At 37.4% G+C, this 22,039-nt stretch overlaps 1 protein-coding gene across 1 annotated transcript in view; it reads right to left on the reverse strand.

Moving 5' to 3' along the window:
* LOC126373297 (interference hedgehog-like) overlaps positions 1–22,039 on the reverse strand; it is a 65,517-nt gene that overhangs the window by 24,660 nt on the left and 18,818 nt on the right. The window contains exons 2-7 of the mRNA XM_050019399.1: positions 16,851–16,918; positions 8,270–8,502; positions 7,627–7,821; positions 6,796–6,968; positions 6,369–6,573; positions 1,606–1,831 (exon numbers count right to left, since the gene is read on the reverse strand). Coding sequence (XP_049875356.1) covers positions 1,606–1,831; positions 6,369–6,573; positions 6,796–6,968; positions 7,627–7,821; positions 8,270–8,502; positions 16,851–16,908 — 1,090 coding nt within the window. The 5' untranslated portion in view covers positions 16,909–16,918. The remainder of the gene's footprint in view (positions 1–1,605; positions 1,832–6,368; positions 6,574–6,795; positions 6,969–7,626; positions 7,822–8,269; positions 8,503–16,850; positions 16,919–22,039) is intronic.

A 22,039-nucleotide genomic window follows, 5' to 3' on the forward strand; every position in this document is an offset into this window, starting at 1 on the left:
CCCCTGACATGGCTCATGTAACAACTACTTACTTACATCAGTAAGTAGTAACCTGGACCAACGGCTTAACGTGCCTTCCGAAGCACGGATCATCTTATTTTTTGGACAGTCAGGTGATCAGCCTGCAATGTCCTAACCAAACTAGGGATCACAAAGTGATTTTTGTGATATGTCCCCACCGGGATTCGAACCCGGGACCTCCGGATCGTGAGCCCAACGCTCAATCGCTGGACCACGGAGGCCGTTCCATTTGCTTCGATCCTGACACACTTCTCTTGCTTCCTCCACATTCATCAATCGCTTCATAAACGCACACCGGTTCAGAGTAGATCGTATTAAACCTTTTCTAATCATAATAATCTCTGCTAATTATTCCAAAATACAATGTAATGGCAGAAGCATATACAAAAATAATTGTTGCTTGATATTTGGATCACATTATGTATAGAATTATGTTGCTATCTGTATTGCATCTCTTAATTATGATTGGAATAGTAATAGGTGGAAGATATAATTGTGCCTGGGCGTAATAAAAAGGGTCATCATTTATACCCAAAAACAAAGATAAAAGATGCATATCTCTGTACGAATGAGAAGGTTAAACGAAGGAAAATCTGTACAGCGCCATCTATATTGTTTTTGGTGAACGTAGCTTGGAAAGTCCTTCGTTGAAGTAACTTAAAAAAACCTAGTACTTTTTTTTATTTGTTCTCCACAATGTACATAGATGGGTTTCACAAAATAATGCACAATTGAAGGGTATGTACGAGTGGAGACTGGCGCCCGAGATAAGCCAGAGCCTGTGTTTCGGGATCACCAGTGCTCCAGATGTACTTCCCGGATGTCTTAACATTAATTACCTATATGTATGGATTGATTATTAGTAATGAAAAGAGGCCAATTCCTTGACTTCCCTATAAGACACGACGTTAACCTTTTTTTTGTCAAGCAATTGGCCTTTGATAGACTGGAATGGAAAATGCTACACCGACAAGAGCGTGGCTCTTAAATTGATGATGATGAATGAACAGAGGTCCTTAAACCAGGCCGAGCGTGTATCTAATGTAAAAATAGTACTACCGTAAGATTCTCTTACATAATATAGGATATAAACATACGAATAAAAACATAAGCAAAGAAATTGCTCTAGAGCAATAAGGCCGCCCAAATTGTACTGTATTCATGTGTTATGTCCGATTGTTTAAATGTAGTTCTGTGCAATAAAGTATATTTGATTTGATTTGATAAGCACAATAGGCGGCCTTATTGCTAAACAGCAATTTCTACCAGGCAACCTTAGGGTGAGAGAAGATTGTGCATTGGAGCACGGGCTGGTGCAATAAACATATAATGATACCAACATAGCTAAAAAAGAATAATGAACAATATATACTTATATAACGAAATAATATAAAGAAAAAAATTATATTAATAATATAAAAATATTATATATAATATATATAAACATACATACAAATAGCCTATATAATAAGGGTACTACACACCTCTGCCCGCCCTTTCGGAGGTACAGGCGTGATGCTTCGTTGTCAAAAATGCTCTTTAGATATTTCTTCTGCTGACCACCAATAAAGCCTTGTCACTTACCACTAGCCCTGATGCCCTTGGCTTCGCGCAGCGGCTCCGCATTGAGCAGCCAGTATATGGCAGGCGGGGGCTGACCGAACGGGGTGCCGCACGCCACATGGGCACTGGAACCCTCAGTGGTGTTCACGCTGGCAACAGGCTCTTCCCAGCGAGGCGGCTGCAGCGCCAGCACCTTCCAAGAACGCCGGATCGGATGCGCAGGGTTTGCCGTGCATGTGTATATCCCCTAAAAATTCAGGGTCATTAGACCAAAGGTATGTCAATTCAAGAGTCAATCATGACCCATCAACACTGAAAGGAGTCAAATAAACTTAGTAAACTTTACCAAAAAAATTAAACCATCATCTCCCTAGCATTAGAATAGAATAGAAATGTTCGCTTACCTAACCTCAAGATTTGACAAGTCCAGTTTCTTACAGAAGCGACTGCCTGTCTGACCTTCCAACCCGCGAATGGAAAACCAGCCCAATACAGGTTAGGTTACATACATTTATAAAAACACGCCTATTTCCCGGGTAAGCAGAGACTATAGAATTCCATTTGCTTCGATCCTGATACACTTCTCTTGCTTCCTCCACATTCATCAATCGCTTCATACACGCACGCGGGTTCAGTGTAGATCGATATAAACCTTTCTCTTAACTCCTAAGAACATCTCCAATTTGGTCAATGTTCTTCTGGGTCTGCCTCTCCCAGGCCTACCATCAACTTTCGCTTTATACACCACTTTCGCAATTCTACTATCTTCCATCCGCTCTATGTGTCCAAACCAACCTAACATTCCCTTCTCAATCTTTGTCACTATATCGTCTTTTACACCACATCTCTGTCTTATCACACTGTTTCTCACTCTATCACTCAACACCACATACCTCCGAAAATGCATTTCTTGGGAATGTGGGTTTCCTCACGATGTAAAAAATCGGACCTGTCAAATCTTCAGGTTAGGTAAGCGGACCCTGTGAAAAACGGAATAATGCTAGGGTGATGATGATGGTTGGAAACCCTAAAAATAAAAGAAAAAAGAAATATCCCCTAAAAATTCAGGGTCATTAGACCAAAGGTATGTCAATTCAAGAGTCAATCATGACCCATCAACACTGAAAGGAGTCAAATAAACTTAGTAAACTTTACCAAAAAAATTAAACCATCATCTCCCTAGCATTAGAATAGAATAGAAATGTTCGCTTACCTAACCTCAAGATTTGACAAGTCCAGTTTCTTACAGAAGCGACTGCCTGTCTGACCTTCCAACCCGCGAATGGAAAACCAGCCCAATACAGGTTAGGTTACATACATTTATAAAAACACGCCTATTTCCCGGGTAAGCAGAGACTATAGAATTCCATTTGCTTCGATCCTGATACACTTCTCTTGCTTCCTCCACATTCATCAATCGCTTCATACACGCACGCGGGTTCAGTGTAGATCGATATAAACCTTTCTCTTAACTCCTAAGAACATCTCCAATTTGGTCAATGTTCTTCTGGGTCTGCCTCTCCCAGGCCTACCATCAACTTTCGCTTTATACACCACTTTCGCAATTCTACTATCTTCCATCCGCTCTATGTGTCCAAACCAACCTAACATTCCCTTCTCAATCTTTGTCACTATATCGTCTTTTACACCACATCTCTGTCTTATCACACTGTTTCTCACTCTATCACTCAACACCACATACCTCCGAAAATGCATTTCTTGGGAATGTGGGTTTCCTCACGATGTAAAAAATCGGACCTGTCAAATCTTCAGGTTAGGTAAGCGGACCCTGTGAAAAACGGAATAATGCTAGGGTGATGATGATGGTTGGAAACCCTAATAAAATAAAATTTTTAACAAAAAAAAAACCGACTTCAAACGCAAAACTAAAAAGCAATAAATAAATTTACTTCGCACAAAGTAATTAGTACGTATTTTCAATTAGTTAATTAATTTATAATTCTGAAGCCGGTGCCAAGGAAATGCTACAACGAAGTACCGATTTATATATTTTTCAATACTGATTGTTTTGTAATTTTTTGTTTGACATTGTTTTGTAATTGCTTTGATATAGGTATTAAACAATATTGTGTGTACATATTAATTTGATATTGTAGTAGGGTTGTTGTAGCATTTACTTGGCACCGACTTCAGAATTATAAATTAATTAACTAATTGAAAATACGTACTAATTACTTTGTGCGAAGTAAATTTATTTATTGCTTTTTAGTTTTGCGTTTGAAGTCGGTTTTTTTTTTGTTAAAAATTTTATTTTATTTTACGATTTTAAGTGATGGTTAGACCGAGCAAGGATGCAGACAGACAGATTTTCTGATTTATATTCATATAAATAATAATATAATATATTATTAGTAGTGATCACAATTATTATTGATGAACATGTTTACACACACACACTCACACACGCGCTAACGCACACGAGCACACGCGCACGTACACACGCACACACACAGATACACGCACACACACAGACACACGCACACACACACACACACACACACACACACACACACACACACACACGGGCGCGCGCGCGCACACACACGCACACACACACACACATGTGTATGTGTACATACACACATGTGGTTGTCAGTGGAAGCTGCTATCATACACACTCACGCATACATATAGATACAGTAGATTTCGCGTGGTTCGCTCGCTGCTAAAGCAGCTCGCGTGTCCTGTTTATTCGAAACTGTCCCTCTTCGTATGGCGGCCATTTTGTTTTTCCGCCATTTTGTTTTTTTTCACCGGCGATAGAATTTGACCAAGATTTAAATGGGTGTCGTGGAAACAAACAAAATCCAGGTGCAATAGGTTTGCCAGGCCGTAGGATGTCTCCCTGATTGGGAGCAGTTTTCAAAGATGACGTTCCGATCACACCCCTATACATCATTTTTACCCCCAAGACATTTTCTGGAAAAACAAAATTTTGTATGGCGGCCATCTTGTTTTTTCGCCATTTTGTATTTTTTTCACCGGCCATTAAATTCGACCAAGATTTAAATAGGTTTCGTGAAAGAAAAATTGGTTCAGGTGTGATAGTTTCGCCAGGCCGTAGGGTGTCACCCTGATGCGGAGCAGTTTTCGAAAATCGGGAAGTATTTCCATACTTAACATGACGATCCGATCACAACCCCGATATATATTTTATATCCCGAGACATTTTCTGAAAAAACAAAATTGTGTATGGCGGCCATCTTGTTTTTCCGCCATTTTGTTTTTTTTTACGCGCTATGGAATTTGACCAAGATTTAAATAAGTGCTCTGAAAGAAATATTGGTTCACGTGCGATAGTTTTGCCAGGCCGTAGAGTATCTCTCTGATGCGGAGGAGTTTTTGGTGACCAGAAAGTATTTCCGTACTCTACATGACGTTTTGAGTAAGCGCCCCATACATTATTTTTACCCAAACGGGCTTCTTCCAAAATCGACAAAATTTTGTATGGCGGCCATCTTTTTTTTCCGCCATTTTGTTTTTTTGCACCGGCGATTGAATTTGATCAAGATTTAAATACGTTTCGTGAAAGAAAAATTGCTCCAGGTTGTATAGTTTTGCCAGGCCATAGGGTATCTCCCTGATGCTGACCAGTTTTCGAAGGTCGGGAAGTTTTCCCGAAGCGTAAAGATCGATCCGATCAATATGACTTTACAAACGCACTAGTCGCTCCTACGATTTTTGAAAATTCCCCTCGATTTCTCTGGTCTTCCATCATCAGATCCTGACTTCCTTGACATGGGACCCCCTTGGGTATATCTCCTTTCAAACAAAAAAAGAATTATCAAAATCGGTTCATATACGACGAAGATATGCCCGAACAAACATAAAAAAAAAAAAAAAAAAAAAAAAAAAAAATATACGGTCGAATTGAGAACCTCCTCCTTTTTTGAAGTCGGTAAAAATAAAAGAAAAGGAAAAAATGAGACAGTAAGGTCCTGTATCATCTGCAGTTGGGGTTTTCTTGCCACTTCTTACCCCGCCATACAGGTGTCTAAGTGATGGGATATTTGACGTTCAAATTTCACAGTAACCCTATTTTGAACATTAATTAATTATTTTGATCATTTGACCGGATAACCCCCAACCTACCTTCGAAGTGAATGACACTTGATGGAGCTTATTCAAATACAAAATCTTTCATTCATACTATTGTGCTTATTATTAAGTATTATAATTTGGGATTCTATATGTAGAACCCAAAAGGAAAATTAATAAGACTATAATGGTTATCGAATTAGTGAAAAATATGAGGCTCTTGTCCCATATCATTGTTATTCATTACATAAGTATATTAGGTTGGTCATCCACCTCACGAACCACACAATAGAAGTAGACTAATGCGACAAATAAAATAGTCTAAGATCCCACCATAGAATGACTTTCACCGAGCTGCATGAAAAGTATGTTGTTGTAAGTAAGTAGGTTGCCTAAAAAATTTCAGTCCAGAATATGATCAATTAACAATTTTTTTTTTGTTTCCAACATTATGGACTGAATTTTTTTAGTACAATAAATTTATTGACATATTTAATTGAATATAAAATACTTTTCATCCATTAACCAGCTCGGTGAAAGTCGTTCTAGAAAGAAAGAAAGAAAGAAAGACCCTGACATGGCTCATGTAATGACTCCTTACTTACATCAGTAAGTAGTAACCGGGATCAACGGTTTAAAGTGCCTTCCGAAGCACGGAGCACAGATCGGTTCTATGGTTGGATCCTATACTAAAACAAAGGCAAAGTAAAAGTTCAAATACAAACCTCATCTAAAGAAGTGAATGGGTTAATGACGAACGCGTTGTCGTGATGCCGAGGGATGTTCTCCCCCTCTTTAGTCCACGTGACCCTCGGCGGGGGGGAATCCACAGCACCACACCACAGCCTCAGAGCACCGCCTGGTCTGATAGGCACTGTTAGGACCCCTTCGCTGTCCACTGTACCGACGTATTCGTCTTCTTCAAGAAATCTAAAGAAGAAAAGAAGTGTTTAAGGTATATTGAGCGCAAAAGTACTTACAGCTATTTCTTTTCTACCCAATGTTCTGTTGTAATATCTCTTGTTTTTTTTTTTTGTTATTATAAACCAGTGCCTTGTTTGAATAAATATTTTTACCGACTTCAAAAAAGGAGGAGGTTCTCAATTCGACCGCATATTTTTTTATATAGTAAATAAAGTCAAAGTCACCAACCTGACTCCTCTGCCACTCTCCCGCTGCACCTTCAGATAGGTGGTCTCCGGGAGGTCAACGACCTGGCTGCTGATCTCGTTGGTGGCGGTACATCCGTACGTGCCGCTGTCTGCTGCTGTCGCGTTGTGGATCACCAGCACGCCGTGAGGAGTGTCTAGCTGCTTTCGAGATGTCTGGAAGTAAGAGTTAATCTTAGCATATTTTCTCTTAGCATGGATGAGTTCGCTGGTATATTGGCAAAGCAGGTCTAATGGTGGTGGCTCACGATCCGGAGGTCTTAGGTTCGATTACCAGTGGGGATATGAAGGTTGATCAACGATCACACCACCCACACGATAGAAGAAGAACCATAAGTGCTCGAGCATTTTCTTGATCACGACTAAATGGGCTTACGGCATCGAGACTTATGATAACCCGGGACCTGTGGTGTCCTTTGTTCATCAGGTACACCAGAGTTTTATTGAAACATAACATAAACAGTCCATATACGTCCCACTGCTGGGCACAGGCTTCCCCTCAATCAACCGGAGGCATGGAATATATTCCACCACGCTGCTGCTGTTTATTGCAAAACAAGAAAATATCATCGAAGGTGTCCTTTAAAGTATACTCCTAATATTAAAATCCGTGACCCATATTTCGGAGGGCACGTTAAGGGTTAGCGTTAAGCGTTAGGTCCTGGCTACTATTTATTTAAACAAGTATGTGTAGTCGTTACATGAGCCTGGCACACGAAAGAAGATGAAGAATATGCATCAAGAGTATCAAAATCGTGAGTGTAAGGAGATGGCATTGTGAGGTCCAAGATTTTTTATACTGAACACAACTCACCCTTCCAGTATCCTTCCACCAGCTGAGGACAGCCGGGGGCTCCGACTGCGGCTCTTTGCAGTGCAGCACCACGGTGTTGCCAGCCGGAGCAGTGATCATCCTCTTCCTGGGGCTATTCCTACTGAGCTCCAAACGGGCGATGGATAGCCGCGCTGGGATAGAGGCTAGGCTGATCGCGCCGTACCAGACGACACACTGGAAAGAAATTGTAACTATGGATGAATACAAGTCAATGATTTTAAGAGTTTCTAACAAACATCTGGACGTCTTAGAGAACATATTTTTCTTTTCTTTGCGTTAACGGATGACGCTTATATTATTAGAAATAGACCAAGGAAAAGCCTTTTGCGAGAGAATCTTTTTCTTTCTTCCAGTAATTATGAAACCTATAGAATCGCAGAGCCGTGGTAGCCCTTTTGGAAGAACCCTTGACTCTCGCAAAGACCTAAACAACAGATTTTCGAAATTGTTTTACAATTCATGTTTGGATCATAATGATTACTCAGCGGTGAAGAAGAACACCCTGCGAAAAACTGCTAAGAAAGTAAATGACCTCCGATTGAGTCTCGTAAAGGCATATAGGCTCAAATTCAAGAAGAATAACAATTATTTTGGCTGATAAAGAAGACTTTTCTTAACAAACCTGGTACAGGGAATTGGGCGTAGAGTCCTTAACCTCGACAACGAGTCTGGTAGACATGGTATCTTTGTCAGTGACACCAGGCACGTCCTTCCATACATCATCAGGTTTGTCAACAGGCCTCCACCGCCACGCGAGGCGCTCCCCAGGCACCCTGACGGCACACTCGAATGTAACCTCGTCGCCGACGGGTGCCGTCACCGATTCTGGATACTTCGTAAACTCCATTTCGATTTCTGCAACAAATAAAATAATAAAATATTAAAGAAGATTATGTTTAAGTATATTAATATTTACTGCATTTCATAATGCATTTCGGTTGGCTTAAAATCCCTGGAAAGTGAGTTGTCTTCTAAACCGCACCAGAGCAAAACATAATATGTATAAGCTCACAGCTTTATTTAGTAAGAATCAAAATTTCATAATTTATCTTTGACCCAGGAAACTAACCAAGTATAAAATATAAACGATGCAATTAATAAGTAATAAAAAAGAAACAAAAACCCACCACAGGCTACGTCAAAAATGACTATATCCCGTCCCAACCCTACTCACGACTATATCCCAATTGGGGTAGTCAGAGGTACATCCATCGCAAGATGAAATAAGTACCTCATTGAGCTTGTACTAGAGCAACGCGATAGAATATGAACCACACCCTGTGCATTGATTTTTGTTATTAAGAGCCTCTGTTTACTTTTTATACTTATAATGTACCCTACCTCAACCATATGGCTACTTTCTTTTTGTATTATTCGCTATTACTACTCATTCTACTCTCCTGTTACTACTCTGCCGGTACGACGTGACTCCATCACCACCCATTGTGCCGCAAGCTCTTTTATACCTCCCTCTTTCCGGACTAGAACGCTCCTACGACCTCTGTGTGCTTTAGGGCTTAAGGCATTATTGAACCATCACTACATAGTATAAAACATAGTAGCTTTTTCTGTCCCTATATTCCTATGTACGCTTAAATCTCTAAAACTACTCAACGGATTTTCATGCGGTTTTTTTAATAGATAGAGTGATTCAAGAGGAAGGTTTATATGTATATTAACATCCATGAAATAGTGGAGAAATACTGTTATTTTTGAGGTGTTTAATGTGATGTCGTAAATAATTTCATTTTTTCCTCAGCATTGCACCCGAGCGAAGCCAAGGCGGGTCGCTAGTTATTGATAAAAACAGAACTCTTATTGGATTCCGTCTTTGGGATCTTTGACCAACCCATTCATTCGTATTTATTACATTTCTCTGCTGCAAATAAATATCTGATAAAAATATCGTTGAACACGCGTTATTGCAAAATTTTCTGTGTCAGTAATAAGTAATTGCGATTTTTAAATTCCTATTTAGGTACTTTGTTCTCAAATAAACTTCCTCATAGAAACACTAACGGCTAACAGCCTCCGTGGTCCAGTGGTTGAGCGTTTGGCTCACGATCTGCAGGGCCCGCGTTCGAATCCCGGTGGGGACATATCACAAAAATCACTTTGTGGTGCCTAGTTTGGTTAGGACATTACAGGCTGATCACCGAAAGTAAGACGATCCTCGTAAACTAGTTTCCAACTAGTCAAATCAGCTACTTTTTACTAAACATCAAAACACGAAATTACTATGGAATTTGTTCGAAAAAGCCACCTGTAACGTCATAGAAAAACGTGACAAAATTGCGCGCTTATTATTACATTTATTCTTTATTCAAATTCATAAATAAGTTAAATACAAAAAAAGCAAACATTTGTCACCTTTAGATCTGTCTTTATTTAGTAATCAAAATTTCATAATTTATCTTTGACCTAAGAAACTATCCAATTAAACAATAGGATTTGGTTTTTAAAAGGCATCTGTACCTTATGTCTTAAACTAATATTGAAAGATGACGTCACGGATCATTGATTCGCATTTGATCTGACCAAATATGGACATCATCAAGTGTCTGCAGCAAACAATAAGGAACCTAACATGAGTCAGAGAAGTATGATAAAAACATATATCCACAAACTCACGCCTATTTCCCATACATAACATAACATAAACAGCCTATATGTATACGTCCCACTGCTGTGCACAGGCCTCCCCTCAATCAACCAGAGGGGATATGGAGCATACTCCACCACGCTGCTCCACTGCGGGTTGGTGGAGCTGCTTTTACGGCTAATAACCGGGACCAACGGTTTATCATGCCCTTCAAAGTTCGGAATCATCAAATTTTTTCCCATCTCCCACCGCGGTAAAATAAATAAATATAAAAAGATGTTTATTCAACCACAAATATTTTTATAAAGTTACATTATCAAAATCACACACACAATCACATTATCATTAGTTAAAGAGGTGTAGGTCGTGTCGTATCAGGAGGTGAAGGTTTTGGCGGGAAGAAGAGAGGAATGGCGATTCCTCCACCGACAAGAGCGCAGCTCTTAAATAATGAGAAACACATTATCATTTGTGGCCGAAAAGGAGGACAAGAAAAAAAGAAAAGGAGGAAAGGGGATGGGGGTGGTAAGCAGACCCTGTCATAATTCTCTTGCTTTTGCCTTTTCCTTGTGAAAGAATAATAAATAAGTAAATTAGAAAAAAATATAAGTAGGCATTATGAATAAGTACCACGTTACAACCAACAACACGTGTCACGTAAAGTCTAACAGAAAGCTCGATGAGGTGGGGACACTTAGTTAATCTAGCGATGGATGTACCTCTGACTACCCCAATTGGGATATAGTCGTGAGATTATGTATGGTTATATGAATAAGTATGTCAATTTATGAAGCGTCTAATCGGTACGTACAGTAACGACCTGACTTCAACACAAGAGCACAATCAAATCACTTTTTATGTGCAAACCCAAACTCTGTCCAATGTCATGTAAGTGCGCTAAAAAGTCAAGTTCCAGTCTAACTTAATATCGTCGAGTTCCGTAGACTTCTTCTAATTTAAACCCTTTAATAATCCCTATAGTCTGATGCACAGACATACCTACTCACATGTCTAATTTAGGCATCATTTTTCCATTAATCATCATACCTACGTAAACATGTTTTTGCGAAAATTGGAGTTTTTATATTAATTGGTGGAAAGACAAACTTCTTATTATTATTATTTAATATTATGCCTGTCCATTCCATCTTCTTCTTCTTTTTATCGTGTGGGTTGTGAGGTGGAATACCAGCCTCATCAACCCTGGTGTCAGCAGGAACATTTTGGAAACATTGTCCCTCTGCAGCAATTAGACACACGCGTGACGAAATTCGAATTTCTTTTTGCCATTTGCCGAGGGAACTCTAAAATCAATCCCTGATGTCCTTGGTATATCGTTGCCCACACAATGACGCATGGATCCACAATACCTTTGCAACTTTATTTTCTTATTTTATAAAGTTTATTATCTTTTGTGCTGTCGATTGAGACGTTTATGTTCGAACTCGCTCGGTTACTAATTTATATGATATCTGTCTGGTGAGTCAACAGCCTTAACATAAAGAATGTGAACAATTTCATCTCGCCGTCTTATAAAAATAAACTAAAAATAAACTTGTAAGGTATAACAGGTTTAAATGTTATGTTGTAAGGCAAAATGTTAAAGATATTAATCAACTAAATAGGTAGGTAGTAGTAGATACCAGTACAAACTAGTATCTAATGAAATTAATCATCATCATCAGCCCATTAACGTCCCCACTGCTGGAGCACGGGCCTTCCCTATGGATGGATAGGGAGATCGGGCCTTAAACCACCACGCGGGCCGAGTGCGGACCTTATACTCGTATCAACTCAGAATCGTGGTCTGAATTATACCCCTCAGTATTCGTCACGATGTCACTAACATCCTGTATGTTTCTTTTATTGATATATTGGAAGATAGATAGGTTGGTATTTAGATTAAAAACGCTACTAGTAACCTTAGAAAAGCGAAGGACAATTAATCTTGGTACTTTATTTTTTATCTGGTCGAAGAGTTCAATAATCTAGACGCGTGGAACGAAGCATATTTGAGTTTGTTTTACCTATGAGAAATGAATTTATCACCATATTTAGGTACCTATATCGCAAGATAAAGTTGCAATGCAAACTTGGGTTACGTACGAACAAAGAATAAAGAAAACAGCAACTGAAATAGACTCAAAAACCATTTTACAACTGTGCGAATCCAGACTGACATACGAAAACTAAAAAGGATAAAACCAATAAGAGAAGCTTTGGAACCTTCGCTTTATTTGTACAAAATGATACGTCAATAAAAGAAGTAGGCACCTTGTTACTGAAAGTAATAAACATAACATAAGTTCACCCCTATATCCCAATTGGGGTAGTCAGAGGGAAACTCATCGCAAGATACTCACCTCACCGAGCTTTCTGTTAGACTAGCGAGAAAAAACAACAAAGATTGATCGCAAACAAATTGCAAATATATTTCGTCTTCCACGTTTTTTTGCCAAGTTTTCCGTTAAAGTATTCATTATTATTATTTGTGTTTAAAATACTTTTTATTAAACATTGTTTATTGATGTGAGAACAGAACAAGGCGTGGAGACGTATTATTTATTTTATTTTAATAATACTCTACGACTGGTGATAACTTATGGTGTATCAAGTAACAGCCTATTCGTATTTTTATTTAGATAATTATTCTTCTATCGTGTAGGTTGTAAGGTCGACGACCGACTGTAACCCGGGTATCAGGGTATTTATTGATGCGTCAATGACTTAGTCGTGGCTTATGTAAGAAAGAAAGAAACGAAACGACCAATACTGTCTTTACCATGAGGGCGCACGGAGGCCGTGCCAAGGGCCCCCATCTTCAGGGGGCCCCGAGGACTGAAAATCTATTCTACACATTTATTCTCAATTTTTTATGACGGGTACACTTGACGGTTATCAAATAAAATAAAATAATAGGGGTCAGCTGTAACACGGAGCCTGTATGTCGGACGCAACGCTATATTCGAACAATTCGGTAGTTTCCAACTAGTAAAATCACTTACTTTTTACTGAACGTCAAAACTCGAAATTACTATGGAATTTGTATGAAACAGCAACCTGTGACGTCATAGAAAAACGTGACGAAATATCGCACATTTTTCTTATTAAAATTCATAAATAATTTAAATAGAAAAAAGTAAACGTTTTTTGACAATTTTAGATCTGTCATTGGCCCCGATTCCTGCAGACACCGCCTAATTTTATTTTAAGTTATATCCGTCATTTTCATATCCGTCGAAAAGGAAAGGGACGGATGATTCACAGCTCTTAATTTTAGGAAGAATGAGTAAATGAATGAATAACCCGGGCGAATCAAAAGGTACGTTGCTGGTATGCAATCCGTTTGACCTGCTGTCTACTTACTATGTCGGGTTATTGACGGATGTAAAATTTTTAGACGGTTGGTTTAGATTTGTGCTTAAAATTGACGTGTGTTCCATAAATTTTATGCTTGTCGATTACCCGTCCCTTTCCTTTTCGGCGGATAAGAAAAGGACAGATATAACTTAAAATAAAATTAGATGGTATTTACAGGAATTAGCACCATTATTGAGGTAGTCATCAGAATTTGATAATTTATCTTTGACCTAGGAAACTACTCAATTTCTAAGCTTTTGTATAGGTAAGTACTTCGTATTTTTACGGTTGAAAATGACCCAAATCATTAATGTCATCTTCTTCTATCGTGTGGGTTCTGAGGTGGAGTACCAACCTTATCAACCCTGATGTTAGGGTTATTATTGAACCGCCAAAGGCCCCTGACATGACTCATCTAACGCTGCCTACTTACATCAGTAAATAGTAACCGAAACGAACAGCTTAACGTGCCTTCCGAAGCACAGATCAGCCAGCAATGTCCTAACCAAACCAGGGTCTCGCAAAATTTTCCGCCCAATTTTGGCTTATTAATGTTATTTTCTAAAGTTCTGGGACTATGAAGAAAATAGGAACATTCTAGTTTTAACAAATAATTAAATAATGATAATAACAATAATTAATAATTTTAAATAATAATATTATTATTAATAATAATTTTAATAAATAAGTAAATAACTTCTATTTCGTTTGTATTATAACTAGTACGATCCAGTACCAGACAATTTAAGTTCAAACTGTCACACCCATATCAAACTGGAAACAATTTAGATTTAGACCTAAATTCTAATAAAAAATACAGAATCTGCGCCATTTGTTTCAAGAGAATTTTTCTTTTTTTTTCTTTTACGTACAGTCATGAGCAATATAATGTACCCACTTTAGGACTCTGTCGCACTAACATATTTGACATTTAGTGAGACTTACAGTTCAATTTGTCAAAAAAGTTAATGTGACATGGTACCAAAGTGTATACATATTAATGCTCGTGACCGTACACATAAATCCACACCCTTCTTTCCTTGGTGGTGAGCAACCGGGTTTAAGACACTTTTTCTGTCGAGCGATTTATTCAGCATTATACACCTGAATCACAATTTTATTAATTTCAGTCGTCCAAATGCCTTGATAGTAAAATTGGGAAATTTTCTAGATGTAAAATCTATTGATTTTGTAAAATAAATAAGTTACGCGTTTATATAAGTTTTACGCGTATTTCTATCAATATCATGTAAATATATAAAATAAAATATGTAATTCCGAACAAAACGATTTGGGGGTTAAAAAGGCCGTATCGACACAATTCATCTAAAACATCAATTGCAATTTGACATTTGTGCATATAAAAGTATCGATTTGGGATTTAAAAAGATGCACGAGAATCAGTAACGTCCTAATCGCTAGAAAAGTTTACAACAAGCTCAGCAAAGTTACATGATTAAATAAAGGAAATGTCCAAGTTACAGCGCAAAAAATCTACGTTGAAACTGCACAGATAGCATCTGCCGACCGGCACAAAGAAACTCCAGAATCACGTCTGAATACTTACTAAAAAAAAAACTAACAAATATATAATCGCTACAACTGAGTAATGAATTCCAACAAATACTTAGGAACAACACATTGACGAACAAGCGTAAAATTTGTTGTGTACACACACTACCAAATTACCTTTAAGGGTCCACAAGACATACTAAAACCAACAAGTAACGTGAATTGTTATTGAAATCACCGAAGCATAATATTGCTGAGTGATTGGTAAAGTTGGCCAAAACTTAAGCAAATTCTGAATTAACTTTTAAAGGTATTTGGAAAAGGTTAATTCTCTACGTGTCTGTGGCTGGAATATAGCGACATTTTATTATTGTTTGAAAGTATACTTAGGTAAAGGTCAGCAATTTCTCTGAAAGGATTTTGGCGATAAGTTAAAATATTGTATTATTATTGTACAGTTTGCACGAATCCAGGTAAATCATCACGTATCTGGTACCTGATACTGAAAACTGATCGTATTGTTATATAATTTACTATATTTTACATAATTATTATATTTAAATGATATTGATATATATTTTTTGACGTGACTTATTGTAGATTTGCCGCAGATGGCATTAACTACTTGGCCGGACAAATGGGGAGCGCTGAAGGCTCTCACCCGGTATAACGTTTAAGACAACGAACCTCGGCTCTGAGCGATATTGATAGAATACGATACACAGTATAGAACGCGTAAATAATTTATTTGCCAAAAACAATATATTTTACATATTACATTTAGAATTAAATCCCAATTTTTACTATCTAGCCGTCTAGATGACTGAAATAAAGAAAATTGATATTCAGGTCTTTAAAACTGAATAAGTCGCTCGAAAGAAAAAGTGTCTAATATGCAGAACCCTTGTCACTTTTCGACTACTTTACGCGTTTTTATTGACACCAACATTAAACCCGGGTGTGAATGTGTGCGTGGCTACCTGCGGCATCCGGAGCTCCCGTCACGGCACTCTAGACCAAAATAGATAAAAAAAATCAACCCACGCGTCCCATCACTTTACACCTCATCCATTACCGTTTAACTTCAACGCCAGTTGAATTACGGCTAAGCCAACGCGGCAAGTTAAAGCAACCCGAACCGACAATGCAACAATTTCGAGATCTTTATCGACTATTTTGAAATGGTCCATGTCCGCCGGGAGAGACAGCTCCCATCAATTTGTCCGGGAGTTTAAAAAGTAGATAATCGTGCAAGCAATTAATTTTAATGAGTAAACAAATCAGGTTTTGGATGTCGAATTACTTTCCAAGCGCCAAGATGTGATGTGGTCGCATTCTTTGGATGTTATCGGCTTAACTCGGTAGCCTTTTATAAATTAGGAAGACACATTATTCTTCGCCGCTACGTAGAGACAAGATAAGCCAGACAGACACAATGTTCGATTAAAATAGTTAAAAACCAAAAAATGTTGATACTTAATAAAATCTTTTTAAAATAAATAAATATTAACATTATTTAAGTACATTAGGTATTCTATACATATAGTCAGAAAGAGAGATTAGATTCGGAATTTAATATCTCTACTTATTTTATTCTTATTCTTCTACTTATTATTTTTCAATATTATTTAAATTATGTTTGGCGATTACTCCACCGACAAGAGCGCACCTCTTAAATAGAGAGAGAGATTTAAATTATGTACAAGTGTTAAACAATAAATAAACATACCAGCCAGTACGGTAGCAATAACCGCTAAAATCAGCTGAAGAAATAGGATCGGCGCCATCTTGAGCAACCTGTAAAAGAAATAAAAAGTAACGTAAATAAAAAAATAAACTTAAAAGATTGGATGTGACAAGGCAAAGTGACATTTTGGGGTAGGGTACCTATCCAGCCAGAAAATGAAATTAATGCATATAAGGGTCAGTACATAAATCAAATTGTTACATGCAGTTTTAACTTTTTTACACATCCTTTGCTCTAGCAACAAAATCTGTTGCACACGTCCACAAGTTTAATTCTTTTACGAACGTAACAATAAAAGTATTTAGTTTTACAGCTGAAACATCGAACAGACTTTAACGCAAAAATGTTAAATCACACCTATTTTTATTTTACAACCGGGAAAAAACTCATTCGTCCTATTTCGGCACTATTTTCGTCGCAAGCGCACATGAGAAAGCAAAACAGCAATTTCAAATATAGAATGTTTTTGAAATTGGAAACCGACTCGTGCTTAAACAGTACACTTATAATAACAGTCGATAGATGACCGTTATTTTTAAAAAGTAGGTAGTTATTTATGTACGCAACTCCTGTTATAGAAATAGAGGTAACTGTAACATAAATAACTGTAGGTAACTATAATATCAAAATAAAATAAAAATCATCACATAACACTTATTAAAAATAAATAAATAAAATAATATATATTTACTTTTTATTTTTATATTAATAAAAAAAGAGTTTCGAATAAAATCACAATTTTCGTTTGTCATTTTTGTGATACCTACCTACTTTACTACCACTTCGGAATGTACCTCTATTTTGACTGACGGAGCCTCAGCCATTATGTCCCATTGTTGAGAATGGGCACATTCCTATTCATCCTCTTGTCTAGGGAATAAGCATCATACATAACTCAACTCAATACTCCACTGAAGAGATTAGCGAAGATTAAAATGATAAAGAAGAAATTCCAAACATAACACAAGGTTGTATCAATAAGTAGAAATCCTTTTGAAATTTTACTTTTATCTTATAAAGCTCCAGACAACATCCTTTTTTTATATGATCGAAACAGATGATTCTAATTTTAAATTATATAAAAAAATATCCCTCAGAAAAACATTATCGGACTTATCACTGGCAACTCTACTACGATAGTATAGAGTATAGAACAGCTACTCTCCGCTCCGCACCAGCGGCTGAGCTAGGTTTACGAAACGTTTATTATAAATGGACACCATAGAACATACAAAAAACAAAATACGGAATAACATTTTTTTTTTACATTTGCTACATTTTTTGACGTGAGCTATTGTAGATTTGCCGCATATAGCTCACTCGGTAATTTCAAGCCAAATCCACATATTTTTTTTATAAAATACAACCCTACTTCGGCATGCAAAACACTGGCTGCACTACGGGCACTAGTTTTAATTGCATTAATTTTTAATCTACTACCTAACGTGATTATTTAGCCCGAGTTAAGCGAATGCGACACAAAAAAAAACTCGAATGAAAAACATAATTCTGATATGCTGAAAAGAGCACGTAAAATGTTATTTTAAATTAATATAACAATTCTGTCCACCTACCCGCAGTGGAGCAGCGTGGTGGAATATGCTCCATACCCCTTCCAATTGATTGAGGGAAGGCCTGGAGGGTTAAAATTCACCTAAGGAAGTAATATTTCAATTTGACATTTGCGCATATAAAAGTAAGAGCGCAATGCAAACAACTGTCAAATAGCAATATTGCTTTCTTAGATGAATTGCTTCGATGTGGCCATTATAACCCCCCTGTGCCCAGCAGTGGAACATATGTAGGTTGTTTATGTATGTATGTATGTTATGAAAATTCAGTTAGTTAATAGAGGAGTACCTAGAAAAATTCTGGATAGGTTCAAGACTTAAAAAAGTTTATTTTACTTTTTATTGGTAAGGCGGTAGGTACTTAAGTCTTTAGCGTGGTCATAGATAATTGATATCACGTGATTTCCAGGATTTGTGCCCGGTTAATGGCAATAGACTCTCCCCCTATGGGAGTTAAACATAGCTGGCGAAGAGTGGGTGTATATACTACACACCCCTGCCTACCCCTTCGGGCATACAGGCGTGACTTTCTCTGTTATGTTATGTCTTTCTCATAATAGGATGCTTTATAACAACGTTGCTTATCGTCGTTTCCGATCTGTTTGTTTATAACCCACGACGGAATGTTGAATCTCAAGTATTCATCGTCAGATCTCTCTGAAGATGTATCGCTTTATCGTCTCTTGGTAAGTTCTATTGTTTGCAGTTTACGTTGTTATTCATTGTTGTGATTACGTTGTACCATTATTACCTGTTTATTTTATGTTTACGTTAAGCAAAAGTAACGCTACGCATTCCTCAAGTGTTTATGACTTCACATGTAGGGTGTCAATGCCACTAAAATTTTAATAAATGACTCTAAAATGGTCATGACCCGTGGTAGCCCAGTTGGTAGAACGCTTGCCTCTCACTTTGAGGTCGCAGGTTCGAATCCAGCGCAGGCCTAAACCAATGATTATCGAATTTCACGTGATTGATTATCACGTGCTCAGCTGTGAAGGAAAACGTCGTGAGGAAACCCACATCCCCATGTGACCTATCCTGTATTAGGCTGGATTTCCCTTCGTGGGTTGGAAGGTAAGACAGGCAGTCGCTTATGTAAAAAACCGGACCTATCAGATCTTCAGGTCAGGTAAGCGGACCCTGTGAAAAACGGGATAATGCTAGATGATGATTCTAAAAAGGCCATATTGAAGCAAACCATCTAAAAAGCATTATATAATCGTTTACAACTTGCCCGAGACCTTGGAGTGTTTGCTGGAGGATTGGCCGCTAGTATGGCTAGAATTTCTCAAGTCAATCCCCTAGGCTGTATATCAAACACCCATTGACAGTAATGCCTTGCTAATAAAGAAGAAACCAGCCCTAGCATTACACGTAGCGCTAACGACGTTAATCGATTTAATCGTTTATCTACATCACTAAAGATTATGTTTATCGAGGCTCCAGGCTATTTATATTCAAATTAAGCCCTAATAGATTTTAGCGAAGAAAATCGATTACATTATGTGAACCTGGTGTCGGGTGGCGTTTTTGAATAAACATGCTGGCAGGAAAATAAAAAAATATTTTTTAAATTTGGAATTCAATTACCGCGCTTGTCAATTTGGGGTTTCCAACAAAATGGTAAAAAGCGACCCATAAGGCTGTCACAGGTGGTTATCTCAGCAACTTCTAATGATATCTCTCCTTGAAAGCAGGCGTAACTAGTAACAGGGCATGATCATCATCATCTTTCCCAACACATTGGTGTATGTAACAGAAATCAAAAACCGTTCGAGTACTTTCATACAAATTAGCAATGCGATCCCAATCCTAAACTAAACGAGAGAAAGGAACCACATTTTTTTGCACGGAACTCTCCGTTCGAAAGTCCTATACACACTTGGCCGATATTTCTTTTTAGCATTTTGACCGTCAAGACTGTTTCGATTTAAATTAATTTGTTGCCATCCATAATTCATTTATTAATTTATTCTAGTATCGTAGGCAGCGAAATTGGAGTGATTTGTTTGACATTTCAGACAAAGGTAACTCCGGGGTAATTCAAGTTGCGATCGACGATAAATAATCATAATATGTTATATATTAATAATATAATAATATATTCATTAAATGTCTTGTGAATACCCATGTGTACAATACAGTGTTTTATTATTATGTTTCTTTTTTCTTCTTTTAAAAGCGTTGAGTTCATTGTTGTCTGAAAATATTTTTGGTTTAAATAAAAATAGATTCTCAGTTTTTATAATAAGAAATATCTGACAGACAGAATGCTCCTTTTATACCATGTACCTCTGACTATCCCATTGGGATTTAAAAAAAAAAACTCACCATACCAAATTTTTTGCAATAAACGAATTTGAATTTGAACAAAAATGTGTTTATTAACAGAAATAGTACAAAAAGAAAGAAGCATATTATATGATTGAGCTAGCGTACAATATAAGTGTAGGTTCCGAAGAGGTTCCCAAACTACGCGGAGCCTGTACCTTGGGAAACCGTGGACAATGGGATAGAAGTAAGTTTCGCGCAAGTATAAAAGTTTAGATCCAAACATGAATTCGAAAACAAATTTGACAATCATTGGTTAGGCCTGTGCTGGATTCGAACCTGCAACCTCAAAGTGAGAGCGTTCTACCAACTGGGCTACCACGGCTGTAAAAGAAGGTAAAACAAACAAAAGGTCTAAAAGGTAAACTAATCTCTTCTATAAGTCTACGTCAATGTTCCATTCTAAGTTGTAATAGGTACTAACACGCCACATCTGAAATTTATTATTCACAAAGGATCTAGTGTCCTTAGCTCAACAGTAACACCTACCTGACACCAAGGTTGATGTGGTTGGTCGCTAATCTCACTACCCATACGAGAGAAGAACAAAATACCACCATCAAATGTCTTGGCTACACGTAGGTTAAGTTTTCTTACTTTTTAATTAACATTCATAGGTCTGTGAATGCAAGCTTATATTTACCGTATTAAATGCGACTTAAACATAACGATAGATTATACACATCTGCCTACCTCTTCGGGGATACAGGCGTGAATATATGTTGTTATGTTATCATATTTATTCAAAGATGTCGCTCAATGTGTAAAAGACGATTCAGAAAGAGAAATAAGTATACCTAGGTACCTACGTATTTTATAACATAACAAATACTTTATCGCACACACAGGAAATACAAAATACAAAACAAAAGAGAAATAGAGAGAGTACAATAGGCGGTATTATTGCTAAGTAGCAATCTCTTCCAGGCAACATTTGAGTATTAGATATCTTTATGTTACGAGTAGGAACTTAACACAGACTATGTTATATTTAAGTACATGATATAACCAAACATTGTTTTAAAATTATGGCAAAATAAAGCGAAACTACTTTTGCTTACCCGCCCCTCTTAGCATAAAAGAAGTATAGCTATAATAAACTGTTAAGGCAGGATCCCATAAAACATTGAAAAGAATAATACCTTCTTTGTAGGACGCTATAAATAATAATTGTATGGGCCCGCATGTCTGAGACACAAAAAAAATGAATGGTTTACATTTCTCCATATTATTTTACAACTCTTTAAAAAGTTCGCTATTAAATTT

The sequence above is a fragment of the Pectinophora gossypiella genome, chromosome 15, assembly GCF_024362695.1.
Source record: "Pectinophora gossypiella chromosome 15, ilPecGoss1.1, whole genome shotgun sequence".
NCBI classification, from domain to species: Eukaryota; Metazoa; Arthropoda; class Insecta; order Lepidoptera; family Gelechiidae; genus Pectinophora; species Pectinophora gossypiella.